This window comes from Chinchilla lanigera, unplaced genomic scaffold (assembly GCF_000276665.1).
Source record: "Chinchilla lanigera isolate Chin_1 unplaced genomic scaffold, ChiLan1.0 scaffold00014, whole genome shotgun sequence".
NCBI classification, from domain to species: Eukaryota; Metazoa; Chordata; class Mammalia; order Rodentia; family Chinchillidae; genus Chinchilla; species Chinchilla lanigera.
Window position 1 is genome coordinate 31,131,548 of NW_004955415.1, and position 14,534 is coordinate 31,146,081.

The 14,534-nt window shown below is 54.8% G+C and overlaps 1 protein-coding gene across 1 annotated transcript in view; it reads right to left on the minus strand.

The window, feature by feature from the left end:
• Positions 1–14,534, minus strand: part of Acss1 (acyl-CoA synthetase short-chain family member 1) — a 37,113-nt gene that overhangs the window by 14,006 nt on the left and 8,573 nt on the right. The window contains exons 3-4 of the mRNA XM_005380983.2: positions 2,306–2,505; positions 226–401 (exon numbers count right to left, since the gene is read on the minus strand). Of these exons, the coding sequence (XP_005381040.1) occupies positions 226–401; positions 2,306–2,505 (376 nt within the window). The remainder of the gene's footprint in view (positions 1–225; positions 402–2,305; positions 2,506–14,534) is intronic.

The following is a 14,534-nucleotide window of genomic DNA, read 5'->3' on the forward strand; positions in this document are numbered from 1 at the left end:
GGGTAGGGCTGGGGAGGCCGCACACTGGTAAAGCACATGCTCTGCAGGCACGAGGCCTGGGTTCCATCCCCAGGGCCAAGAAGGAAACAGGCAGGCAGGTGCTGCAGGGGAACCCTGGGCAGTTCTAGGGAGCCCAGACTGACAGCCACAACCCAACAAGCCCCAGACCCAATTCACCTGATAAAATTCCTCCTCCTCAAACCACATAAAGTGGAGCAAACCCACCTGCTCGAGGGGGACATCCAGCTCCCCCATGGGGACCTTGTTTTCCGTCCTGTGTGCCACCAGGACGTGCTGGACAGTCGGACAGTTCTTCACGGCTTCATCCACTATTTTCTTCAGCTCAACCACACGCCCTCCCCGGAGTCCTTGGTTGAAGGTAATAACCACCTTGCACTTGGCTAGCAGAGACAACAGTGATACATCGGATCAGTCTCCTCCCCGCTTCGCCCCTCACAGCCTGACCGTGGTCACATGTCCAGTCCTGAGCATGCACTGGAAGGTGTCCAACCAGAGTGGAAGAACCAGAGACACAGCGAGGGTTGCCTGCTCTGCACCTGCAGTGTGGTGCAGTGTGCCGGGCCTGACCTGCTGGGGGCGCATGGGAAGGGGCCTGAGACAAGGCTCAGAAGCGCCACTCTCCTCGAGGGTGGGAGCTCGAGTCTCCCACCTCCAGGTGTCTCTTCCACCTGACACAGGAGTGTCCCCAGGCCGGCCGCCCACAGCAACTGTGGTGACAGAGAAGCTGGAGAGGCAGAGACCAAGCCCCAAGGTGTTCCCTGCGCCAGGCCCTGTCCAGGATGACTTGCAACTCATAGTCTGCAGGGCACAGAACAGAGATGCCACCAGGGCGGGTGCCCAGGAGCAGCCTGCAGGCCTCGCCTTCAGGGAAAGCTTCTGGGCCACACCTGTTCTTCAGTGACCCAGCCAGAAGAAGCCAGGCCCAGAGTTCCTGACCTTCCACACCCAAGAGAGGGTGAGGCCAGTGCAGGGAGCAAGGGCCACATACCCTGGGCCTGAGGCCCACAGGCAAAGGAATCACTCTCAGCCCTGTACCCACCCAGGAGGATCGGTGGAAACAAGGCTGTGGTGGTTATTAGCCTCTGAGGAAGGTTCTATAGCAAACAGCAGTTCTCACCCACAGGCCAGGGTCCTCTAGTCAGTCTGAATCAGGGGCCTCTTCCAGAGCCATGAGTGGAGGTGCTCCTCAAGCAGCGACTCTGAAGAGACGGAGTGTGAACCCCCAACTGCCCGGTCACACCTGTGTCAGCCTGATCCATGAGTGCTACACATTGGGGGCTCCCTGTGGATGAGGCCCTGGGCCCCCAGTGTGGCCTCCTTTCCTGGCCTCATTTCTCCCTGCCTCTGGCGGTTCCCAGGACCGTGCCTCAGAGGAACCACCTTGCTGGGACCTTGTCTTAGAGACTGGGCTCCATCTTCCTGAGCCCATCTGGAAATTCTTTCAGGCCTCCTGCTTACACTCTTTCTCCCTCCTAAGTGCCTCAGGGACATCACAGCCCTGAGGCCACCAGAGAATTCTGCACAGGGTTTGTATCTAGATGAGCCACAGGGCTATCCAAGGGCTGGAGATACTCTAGAGATACTCTGGACCGGTGGTGGTGAACTTAAGGCACGCGACCACAGCAGGATGTCGGTATCAATGAAAGCTCTCAAACATTCCCATCACTTATCTAGATCCACCCGGAGGCAGCCACCTGAGGCACCAGGACACACCAGGCTCCCTGGCCACACTCGTTTTTCCTTCAGGGCACAACCACCATCCTCCAGGGAAGCTGGGCCTGTCTGGGCAGGGCAAAGGCCATCTGTCCATTGGATACCTCCATGGCCAGCTGATGGGGCTGGACAGGGACAGTGTGGGTGCCATGGGACATGTCTGGTTGGACTCAATTGTCCCTTCTGGTCAGGAGCAGGCCTCAGCATCTACACAAATTCTCTTTTGCCCCTAAAACAGATCACCATGAACTTGATGGCTCAGGACAACTGCTTTTAGCTTAGTCTGCCCACCAGGGTACTCTGCTTAGTCTCCTGGGCCATAGGCAGGTGCAGCAGGCTGGCTCCTCTCCGGAGGCTCTGGGAGAGAATCTGCGTCCTGGCCCTGTGGCAGCTGACAGTCTCTGCTCACAGAAGACGCACGCACCCCTGCCTCTCCCTGGTAATGCCTACCATCTGTCTTTGTGACTTGTTATTAACATCTAACACCACCTAATCTCCATCCTGATAGCCAGCCCCCCAGGAACGAGGACCAGGGGACTCCCGGCCCTGCCGCCCCTGCCCTTGTACTCACCATCATTGATCCTCCCAGCCAAGGATTCTGCACTGAATCCAGCAAAGATAACTGTGTGGACAGCTCCGATCCTGGCACAGGCCAGCATTGCCGCCACAGCCAGTGGGGACACCGGCATGTAGATGGCCACGCGGTCCCCTCGCTGGACGCCATACCTCTTCAGCGTATTGGCCAGGCGGCACGTGGTCTCTAGAAGCTCCCTGCAGCACGCAAGGGGGACAGGTGGGACAATGCACAAAGGCGAGCGTATGCCAAAAACCCTGCAGGGCAGCAGGCTCTGGACACTTGTGGCATGGCAAGTTCTTTTTCAGAAAGAAATGGTTTTGACATTTGGCCAATCCCCACTAACACACTAAAGGACAAGGCTGTCCTTGTGTCCTCTTCCAGCAGAGCTGCTCAGAGATCACAAGAGGCCACGTACCAGGCACAATCCAGAGATGTGTGCAAACATGCACCGCTCAACAGTGGCGAGAAAGACACTCTGGGGAAAGGAGCTATCTGACTCAACATGGGCCAGGGGCACTGAGCAACCCTCTTGCCAGTGTGGGACCCAGGCTCAGGCCTGGCAGACCCTAGTCTGGGGGACAAAGTCAGGACCAGAGAGTCAGGGTCAGACAGCCAGGCAACCACCTGCCCAGCACCCTTCCTCCACTTGTACCTTCACACCCTGGCCATCACTAGGTTTGGCCAGCCAATGGGAGCACAGCACAGCACTGGGCAAGCTAACTGGCTGCTCAGAGTTAACATGTGGTCCACCCAACCCAATCAGAGTCCATGAAACTCATCTCAGAAAAGCAGGCACCGAGCACACTGCCCCATTCCAGCTGACAGGAAGTGGAGACAAGAGAAGAGAGCGCACCAAGCTTTAGCTCCACGAGGCCTTGCCAAACACGAGGCCTCTGTTCAAAATGCTGCCAGGCCCAGGACAAAAGCAAAGCTCAACCAGAGGCTTCCCAGGAGACCAGAAGAATGAAAATGAACGGTTCCCATCACAACAGGGGCCTCGGGGACCTTTGTTCCCTCCCAAAGCCACCCTGCAAAGGAGCCCGCCGAGAACCAGCTCTCAGCACCAGCCCGCAGCTTGCCAATACCTCTGGAGGGATTTTGCCTTTCTCGATGAAGCTTTCAGAAAGAGGACAAAGACACCATTCAGTGGTGCCCACCCACCCCTTGCCTAAGTTTCCTCAAAAGAGCACCTGACAACCCCCCAAGACCAGAATCCAGGGCCCAGAAACATTCCCACTCATGGGAAAAGAGGCCCCCACAGCACTAAAGAAAAAGCTGTGTCAGTAACACAAAGGCACTCAAGGCCTTGGAGGAGGCCCCATTTGCACAGCTCTTAGGGCACAGGCCTCTGCACAGGGCTGGGGAGACGGAGCTGAGTGCCCTCCACCCAGTGGTATAGAAATTCAGCATTTACTCTGCAGGCCTGAGGCAGGGCTGGGCTAGCTTTCTTTTTTTTTTTTTTTTTTTTTGGTTTTTCTCCGGTACCGGGAACCAAACTCACGACCTTGCGCTTGCCAGGCAGGCGCTTTTGCCGCTGAGCTAAATCCCCAACCCCTGGGCTAGCTTTCTGTAGTAGCTGTGCTTAAAGAGTAAGCATCCTCTACTTGGTACAGCCGTTTCAAGTATTGATAAGAGGCAGGATCCACCCAGGACCAGCCCAGATGAATATTCAGTAAGTGTGCTCCTTCCCAACAGGTGGAAACTCTCACCAGTGTTTGTCTGAAGTCATTTTCGAAAATGACTAAAACCACAGCCAGGCGTGGTGGCGCACACCTGTAATCCCAGCACTCGGGAGGCTGGGGCAGGAGGATCGTTGCGAGGTCGAGGCCAGCCTGGGCTACAAAGTGAGCTCAAGGCCGGCCTGAACTGCATAGTGAGACCCTGTCTAAAAAAGACAAAAAAAAAAAAAAAAAAATTAAAAATAAATGACTAAAACCAACTACTCACTTTGGTGGTGAATTCCTAAGATGTTAAAAACTCCCCACCTAGCACCACAGGAGCATTGGCATTAAAAGAACAAGAGGGGCAGCATCCTCCAGAAGCATAGCTGCCAGGGTAAGTGGAGACACGTGTGCAAGAAGACGTGTGCAAGCATGTGCATGGAGACACGTGTGCAAGGGTGTGTGCAGCAGCCAACCTCTCAGCCGGGAGATGCTGTCACTGGGGCAGCAGGCAGAGCTTTCAGGACTGGGCTGGAGAGAAGTGAGCAGTGTCCCTGCAGGAATAGAAGTCACCCAGCCACTGTGCTGGGCAGCTGAACCTCATCCAGCCTGAGGGAGGGTCCAGAGAGCAGGTCAGGCTGACCACAAGTTCCCCGGAGGACAAAGGCCTCTACATACAGCCAAGTGCTGGAGCGGATCTGGGGAGGCCTCAACCCAAGCCTACACATGTTCCTCAGGAGACCCTGATATGGGCCCAGGACCTCACTGAAGCTGGTAGGTTCTACCACCTTGTTGCTGTTTCCAGGAAACAGGCTTCTGCTGACAAAGAATTTCATCTAGGTAACTCTCTGAGCCTGACCTACTCATTCCACTAGAGCCACAAATCTTGAAGTTGAAGGGAATCCTTGAAGGTCAGAAGGTGCAGCCCCTCCGGGGTTCTGAAACTCCAACCCACAGCAGTCCAGCCTCTGCTGAAACCTTACTCTGCCAGAGGTCACTTTACGGGCTGCTGTTTCCTGGTGACATAAACAGGGAGACATTCCACCCAAAATTGGATCAAGATTCCAGCTGTTTAAATTCCACCCCTTAGTCTTGGCTCAGCCCTTTAAAGCTGCTCAGAATAAAGCAGCCTGCCATTCAATGACAGCCGTGCAAATTCCCAAATACGCTCCCCCCTCATCCTGTTCAAAGAATTTCCTTCCCCAGGTGCTCTCATCCTGTCCTTCACAGTTGTCTCCTGACATTCCAGTATTACCCACAGACCTTCACATTCCCATGCTGTCTGCCCAGAGCAGAGTGTGGCAACCCAGACCTTCCATCTTTACTTAATCTCTGTTTCATCTGTATTTATCATGTAAGTGAAAGGTGATGATGATGATGATGGTGATGATGATGATTTGCACTGCTGAGGACTGAACCCAGGGCTTCATGCCCACTAAGCACATCCTCTACCACCGAACTACACCCCATCCCGAATCTACTGATTTTTTAATATCTGACACAGGTGGCTTGAATTTAACCCAAAGTCACTAACCAGCACTCCCTCACCCTCTAATGTGCTCTTTAAACCAGGGCTTCTCATACTATAGTCATGGAGGTTTTAATTACTTTATTAGTACACACGTTGTAGTACACAATGTTTACATTCCCTGTGGAAGGTTGATACTCGTACATAACACATCTGGATGTTTTTCATCTCTTCTCCTTTCTCCCTCATCTCTTGATCCCCTTCCCACTGTGAATGACCCAGTTCCTTACTTCTGTTATCTACATTTGATTTTGCTCTTTATTTTTACCCTGTGTGTATCCCATAAGAGAAAAAAATTCGATATTTAAACTTGTGTGTCTGACTTATTTCACTTAACATTATGCTCTCAAGTGCATCCCTTACAGAAGATTTTTTTTTTTCTTTTTTGGTACCGGGAATCAAACTTGGTACCTTGCGCTTGCCAGGCAGGCACTTATGCCGCTGAGCTGCATCCCTGGCCCCAGAAGCTTCTTTTTAAGGCAGACTTTACACTTATCGCTATCTAATTCTACCTCAGTTTCCACACATCTTTACAGGTAACTCATCACTTTTTACGTTCACCTTTCATTTTCATCCACAATCAGAAGTTGTAGAGACAGGAGCGTCCTTTCTCCAACTTGTGTCGTTGGAAAACATGGTCAGCAAACTTAGGTCTTCAAATCATTGAAAAATGAACATTGCTCAAATGATCCTATCACTCCAAATACGCGGAAACTGTTTAAATCCATGGAACTGAATATCTGTGGCTTCTCCAAGACTTCCACAAATGGCAATGCTATTGCGTCTGATTCAAACAGTAATGTAGGGCTGACTGTGCAGTGCAGTGGCAAGGCGCCTTCCTTTGGTGTGCAAGGCCCTGCGTTCAAACCCCAGCACCAAAACAATAAAATAAAGTAATAACAATAGTAATAATAATGCAGCTGCCCAGCGAGGAGACCTCTGGGCTGCACAGCAGGTGGGCTGCATGTAGGGCCTGCACCCGAGAGTCATGGTGCAGAAGCCACCAGCGCCTGGTGCAGAGAGGAGGTCTGTCTTGCCACACTTCCTGTGTGTGAAGCCCATCCTCTCTTCCCTCACCACCTCCATCTTCCAGAACCAGCCCCGAAGGAGACAGGAAGTTGTGGAGACGGAAGCATTCTTTCAAGTGCTGCGCCTGAGCCCACAGAGCAGAGCCCTCCACGTCGGCACACAGGCTGAGCACAGAAGTGACTGAGCCGGTGTCACCGGTGCAGGGAGATGCAGGAGGTGCCGGTTCTCATTATTTCACACTCACGTGCTAAGCGCATTCACTCGACAAATATTTATTGAGCATCTTTTATGAGCTGGACTGAGTTCCAGATGCTGGGAAGAAGGCAATAAATGAAGCTCAAATCTCTTTCCAAATAGACTTTGTACTTGAGCAGGGCAGGAGGACATAAGTCCTTCGCCAGTGTTTACTTCGTGAGTACCGACAGCCAGAGTGACTGTAGGAAGTGATCAAACCATGCAGGAGTTCATGCAATTTATTTGCTTTCCGTGGTTCTGGAGATTGATCCTAGGGCCTCATGCATGCAAAGCAAGCACTCCGCCACTGAGCTACATTGCCCCATAATTTGTTTTATTTCCTAAACACATGGAACACAAACAATTTATCTTACTTCCCTAGGCTGGTATCAGGAAATGGCTAGAAGGGAAAGATACTCTAAAACACTCACCATGAATAATCAGTTTTGACTGGAAGATAAATAAATAAATACCAGTGTATTTCTTCCTCTCTTTTTTCTAAACTCTGTTTCCTGTTTTGGGTTAACCTTAGATTCTGAAGCGGGCGGGACAGTCAGAGTTCAAGTTGGTTACAGACACTTGCAGTCGGGTATCTTTAGCACTGAACCCCAGTTGATGTGGAGTTGTCTACAGAAGCTCTGCTTCCTTCCCCTGGGGCCAGTCAACAATGTTACTGGTGTTAGGCACCAGGAATACAAGGCCAAATGTGTGTGTGTGCGAACATTATTTACACATGTCCACACAGAAAGCTGAGTCCAGAGTGGCCTACATTCCTGATAACCTTAAATATCCTGCTTCACGCCAAACAAGTGTTATATTACTTAAAAGTCTTAACTTGTTTTACTGGGATCATTTCTCGGAAAGCTGCACCTTGCTGCACTTTGGGAAGTACACTGAGAAGCAAGAGCACATTCTGCAAGCAAAGAGGAAGCCGGTGTTTCCTGCAGCTGCAGCTGAAAGCTCTCCTCACTGGGGCTGCACTATCTGTGTGTGTGTGTGTGTGTGTGTGTGTGTGTGGCCTGCACATAGAAGACAGGTGCTCTACTGCTGAGCTATATCCCCAGCCCTGCATTTGATTCAGAAGCAGTAGCATTATGGTCTGCAGAAGTCTTTGAGGAGTTGCACCTGCCCTGTGGCCAGTGGTCACCGGGTCTGAGAAGGAAACAGAGTCACCCACGGTTGGAGCTGACACCAGCCTGGGGCTCCAGGCACTCAGCTGGCGTGTGGTCCTGGGATGGAAAGACCTTCTGCACAACGAACTCATCACCTGCCACACACCACCCACCTTTCCCTGCCACCCTGCGTCCCCATGAGCTCAGGGATCCTACTCCTCAGGCCAGCCCTGGCCGTGCACCTTCACCCCAATTTCTACTTCCCAGAATGACAGCAGTGACCACTATGGGGCAAGTGTTGAGGCCAGGGCTGGTTTCACACAGAACATCTGACCACACAGCAGCGCACACTCCAAGCTCATAGCCCCCTCTGTGCAGATGAAGAAGCTGAAACACAGAGAGGTTGAGCCGCTTTCTTGAGACTGTTCAGCTGGAAGAGTTGGTCAGGTCCAAACCAGGCCTTGATCTTGCCTAGCTCGTCTCCAAGCCTCAAGTCAGAACAGCTTCATGGTTCTGCCATGTGCTGCTGCTGTTTTGTTTATGGGCCACTTCGCCCTGGGCTAGCTTACTTTTTTGTAAGTATAAACAGTGGAGGAGTCTGGGGGTGCAGCTCAGTGATATGCACAGCCCTGGATTCCATGCCAGCACCAAAACAGTAAAAAAACAAATAAACCAGAACCAAAGGCTTTGACTTTGAGGCTGAGTCTTGCTCCAAAGGGAACTGACGAGAGAAGTGCTAAACACCGCCGGCCCTGGGTCACCAGAGTGTGGGGGGGTGGGTGCAGGAGCTCCTGCCAGGCTGTCCCCGCTCCACACAAGTCACAACCCAGCCCTAGGCCTGCCTCCAGCCCGGCACACACTCAGTGGGACGGAAGGCACCGTGAGGCTCGAGCAGCCTCAGCTCTCATTAACGCCTGTCTTCCTGTTGGATCTCAGCCTTGGCCCTGACCCAAGTCTTGTCTCCAGAATGTTCTCTCCCTCCCAGTCACACGGCACAGCTCGTATCACAGGGAACCAGGTGCCAACTCATCAAGAACCAGACACTCCTGCAGCCCATGGCTGGGCTGCAGCGGATGCCAAGCCTGGAGCCCAGCTGGAGCCCAGCCAGGCCTGGCAGGACACTTGCTGCCGAAAGAAGGACTTGCTTACCTCCCAGCCCACACAAGAGTCCTTCCCCAGCGGGATAGGGAAAAAGATGTTGGTTTTAATTTTCTAAAATCATTCACTTTCTCTGTGGCTAAGAAATAAAAGCCCCAGGGTGTTTCAGGCCCCTGTCCAGTCACGTGACCCAGCCTGCTGCTCCTTCATAATAATAGAACGCTGAGTTCACAGAAAGCCCCAGGCTGGGCACAGGCAGCCCATCCTCCTATTTCTAGGCTTCCTCACTAATCCAGACAGGGAAGGCTGCCCCGAGGTCACCGAGGGCACCAGAGCCTGGGGCAGCAGCTGACCATGAACGGGACAGGAGACTCTCGGCCCACTTCCTGCCGAGAAACATTCACCAAACAGCCTTTCCAGAGAAAAGCCCTGGTGCGGCAGGTGACATAAAAATATTTCCACCAAGCTCACCCAGCCACTCCCATGGCTCAGGGGACAAGGCACAGGACCAAGGTCCACCTTGCTCTGAGGAGCACGCTCGACACCACCAGCTTGAAAGCCCGGAGAAGCAGCAAAGGCGCCCTCAGCTCCCCCGGCAGCCTCCACACCCAGCTTATGGCTTCCCTCGAAGTCCATGTGGATTAACCGTTCCTCTAAAGCAACAGCACTAGTTAGCCAGCTCATTCCTTCTACTTAATTATTCATTTCGTAATTAGCAATTTCCAACCAAAATTCAAAAAGTAAATTTGGGAGGAAGGGGAAGGGCAAAGGCACGGCTCTTCTGTTCTGATCCATGCCCCACCGATGGGAGGCACCCGCTGAGGACGCTGCCCCCCACTGCACACATGGCCCCTCAGCAACTCCACCAAAGACCCCCTTTGGCACCAGTGGAAAATGTGCCCAAAACCTCCGCAAAACATAAGACTGGCACCCAGCATGGTGACCCCTGCCTGTAGCCCCAGCCACTAGGGAAGCTGAAGCAGGAGGATTGCTTCAGCCCAAGAGCTACAGGCCAGCCTAGCCGCAGAGCTACACCCCTCTAAAGAACAAAACGAAACAAAAATATGAGGCTGGAACAGACAGTGCAGTTGTAAAGTCCAGAAAATTAATGGGCTCATACTGTCAAACAGGGCTGTCTCTTCGAAAAATAGCTGGCCTGCGACCACTCCACACCCCAACGATCCCATCCGGAAGCCGCCAAGCTCCGGGATGAAGAGCAGTGGCAGAGTGAGTGAGTCACAGTGGCCTTGAGTGCCGTGGTGGCTGAAGGCCTCGGCATACAGGAAAGGCTCCAAGGACACATCCTCGCAGGGTGGCAGGTGAGGGAGGCCAGAGACAGGGCAGGGATGCAGGGGACGCCGCGGCACTTCCAGGGGACAGAGTGGAGCAGAGCCCCACAGTCCACCCCCACCAGCCGTGGGCCAAGCTGGGGACACTGTCCCCCTGCTGTAAGAGGGTGTGCAGGGGGCGTGGGCAAGGGACAGGATGTAGCCCGGAGAGGGGCGGGAGATGGGACAGGCTGAACCCTCTGCACAGGCCTGCTGCCCTGATGGGCCCTGATAGTGGAGCAGATACCACAGTGCGGCAAAACTGCTTAGATTTGCCCCAGTCTGCACCGCCAATGCAGGAGAAAAGCACAGAACAGTAACCAAGCCCCAGCCCCCTCCTCAGAGGCAGGGCCCTCCCACACGCCAGCCCCCACCCCCAGCCGGGAGCTGAGGACAACAGGGCAGGGCAGAACAGGACTGCAGCTCCCAGGGGGTGTGTGCTTGGCGGTGCTCTCCTGAGCGTGTCAGAAAGTGCCGGCAGAGGTCTCCTAGATACCCAGATAAACTCCCACAATCGTCACTGCTGCAGCCCGAACATCAGGCCACCCTAAATAAACTCTGAGAACCTCAGCTAGGCCAAAAGAATGACAAAAAAAGCAGAGCGGTCACATGAACAGATTCCAAACGTGTCCCAGCCCTGACATCTGGAGCCGCAGTAAAGGACAGGCAGGCGCTTGCACACAGTGTTTCTGCCAGATGCCAGCCACCAGCGCGCAAGGTCCAGACCAAGCTTCTCAGCCACAGCAACTCAGAGGTCTGCCTGGGCCCTGATGCGGGCAGGGGGATCTGCATACCTCACATTGCCCAGGGCCCCTGGCCTGAGCCCAGCCAGACTGCACAGACGCCCTCACTTGAGGGTCAGCAAGCCGTGACCATGGCCCAGCCCGTGCGGTAACCGTTCTGTGCTCCAGTAAGGAGTCCGTGCACCAAAGTGATCTGTGGGCAAGAAAGGCCACACGAGTGGGGCTGGGGCTGCCTCTTAGCTGACACACTTGTCCTGAGGCCACCCCGTGTCCTTTGGCCCTGCCCGCAGGGAACATGAGCCTTCCTACCCCAAGCCCAACTTGGGCTTTCGGTCTACACATCCTGCTCAGCACCCAGCAGCCCCATGGAGAAGAAACGTGGTTCTACCTTGCAGACAACAACATGAGGGCCAGCACGGGGACGGCGCAGGCACAGAGGAGGGGTGCCCACTGAGGTCAGCTCACCCGTCCCAGCCCTTCAGCCTCGCTGCTCATACCCGCTGCCTCTGCCTCCCAAACGCAACCTGCCCAGGCCCCTTCCACAGGGTGTTCACTCGTGACTTCCTGCTTCCCACTCCTTCAACCACGGGACAGGCCACATCTGTGACCCTCATAAGTGGCCACATTTGAGGACAACCAGGACACCTGCCTCTCAGGAAGGCGGCTTCAGGCTGCAGCCCCCATACCCACCTAGCAGCAGCACGTGAGTGCCCCCTTTGAGCGTCCTCCTGGGCAACCCTCACTGGCACCGGCTGAGTGGATTTTTGAAAACGCAGTGCCCAGTCCAGCACGCTGGGGAGAAGGCTGTCACCCTTTAGCACCCACAAGGAGCTCAAGAGAGCAAAGTCAGAGGCCTGGCACCCCCGTGCCCATCTCTCACGACAAATGAACTCCACCTGATACAGAAGCCCAGGAGAGAACAAGCACAGGATCACCCCCTGGAAACCACATTCAGCTCAGGCGCTGGCGGTACAGCTGTCCACTCTGGCTTCTGTGCCTGTGTCCACGATGCTGCTGGGATGCTGTCCCTACCCTGTCCCTCAGCCCTAGTATCATCCAAACCCTGATTCTACAGATGTGGAGAAATAGGCCCCAAAGCCACAGAGCCGGCCAGAGGTCGAAACAGTCTTATTGCTTAATTACAACTCACTCCCTTGCGCTCAGGTTCAGGTCCAGACCTTCCACAGAGGCCTCCGGGAGGAATGCACTGGCTCAGAGGCTTGGCACATGTCAGTTGGGTACCCACTCTCCGCCTCACTTGTGTCAGGACCCACCATGGGCTGAGAGGGCGTGAAGCAAGCTGCAGGCCCCCTCGCCTATGTGTCATTCCCCCACGTGCACCCCAGCTGGGCAAGGAGCTCGCACATCAGCCAGGCAGGCAGCAGGCTCGAACACACTCCCATCCACCCAGACCATCCGGACTCCCCAGTTCCCACTGAGCTCTACAGCCTGCCCACCTGCCTAACATAAAGGACCATCTTCTAAAGGATGCCCACTGGAAGGCAGAGCAGAGCAGCTGCCCAGGCTGCCACCTCAACCTGAACCCAGCCTGGTGGCCTCTCAGGCCCCAACCTCACAGTCAGAGGGCTGGAGGGGCAGCTTCAGTCACCGTACCCACCCAGGCTGAGCCCCTCAAGGTGCCCTCAGGCGAATACTGAGACCTGGCTCCCGCTGCCACTGCTCACGGCTCGGGGGTTGTGGCCACAGAGGGAAGGAGTGGGTGATGTGGACAAGTGCGCAAAAGGTGAGGACACCTGGCCTCCCAAAGTCCCTAAGTGCATCCATTCAGCCTCCTTGGCTTGGGGCCACGTGCAGCAGGATTCAGATGCCAGCATGCAGAACAGCACGCCAAAAGGCCACAGGCAGGACCACCGCAGGCCGTGGCTGGGAACCAGATCCAGACCAACAGCCCTGAGAGCAGAAGGCAGCACTGTGCAGTACCATGGAGCAGGTATGAACGGTGTGTCTGCACGTGTGCACATCACCCATGCACACGGCTCATGGCAGCATTTCCTGGGTCCCCTGACCAAGGGCTGGGTCCACAGTTTCCAGGGAAGAGGTGTAGGTCACAGAGACTCTCCAGAAAGGCAGTCAGAGGTAGCAGAGCTGGGACTGAGAGATTTGGGACCCGAGGATGGACACATGTGGAGCAGCCGCCAGCGAGCGGAAACCAGCAGGGTAACGAGAGGCGTGCAGGCTCCAACCATGCTCCATCGGCCCAGCAAGTCTGTGCTTCAGGGCACAGCAGACATGGGCTCCTCCTTCTAAACTCACTGACCTGGGCTTGAGCCCCAGAAGCCCCTGAAGCACCTGCCCTGGACAAGCCACTCCACCTCTGAGTCTGCCTCCCTCCCTGTAGGTTGGGTTAAAAATAATTCCTATTCAGAGAAAAGTCAAAGCGGTCACTTGAAGGGGAGGGGCAGCAACTGAGAAGGGGGCGCAGGTTTCTGCAGCAAGGGCTGTTCTGTGCCCTACAAGATGGGCTGGGGTGACAGGGAAGACCTTTCCGCAGGTGCCCTGAGATTTCTGGAAGTGACTGTGGGGCCATGAAAACTTCCTGGTGCCAGGAGACCACAGGGCACCAACATCCCAGCCCACAGGACCTCAGCCCTGAGGTTCTTCTAAAGGACCAGGAGCCAGGGTATAGCCTGGAAGTCAAGCACTGGGCTGGCATGTGCAGGGCCAGGGTTTGAGCCCCAGCACTGAAGTGGGGGGACAGTTTAAGAGTCTGGACCCACAAGACCTGTGGCCACCCAGAAGAACCTTGCGAGACACTGCACCCGGTTTCTGGGCAGGCAAGGCCTTTTGGGGGGCGGGGTCTGTGCTGGCAGGACAACCAGCAGCCAGCAGCAAGGACAAGAGGTTTTCTGGGAGCGGGCAGGAAGAAAATCTCATCTCCAACACCTCAAATGACCAGGAAAATGATTAACTGGCGCCCTTCAAGCGCTGCAGCAATTACAGATAATCTGTACTTACACTTTTCCTTTGAAAAGCAACACAAACAGTTGTGGATACCAAGCCCAGCAAGGTCTGCAGGCCGTCTTGAACTAACTCTGTTTATTTTGAGACAGACGGAATAATAAACACCTTGCCCATCTCTACCTCAGGCCACTTTGTTGCCGTGGAACTGACGTCGCCGCAGCGTTAGTGTGCTGGCGTCCGTCCTGTGCATTCCTGAGTGGTTTACATTTAACCCGCATCATAGCAGCCAGCTGAGCTGGGCTCAAGGACACAGGGGCCACAGCACACAGCCCCAGGGACGAATGAGGCCACACCTCTGCCTGGGCCGCTCAGTGGGTCCCAGGAGCTCCTCCCAGTAGGGGACACATTGGCAAGGGAGTGTCCCAGCCATGAGGGCTGCGCTGGATGGGGGCATACAGGCCAGGGGCCAGAGCTGCACAGATGCCCGCATGCCCTCTGCCACCTGCAGCGTGGACACGAGCACAGCCCAGCCAGGCTGGCGAGTTCGGTCAGGAGTTCCTGTTGCCAA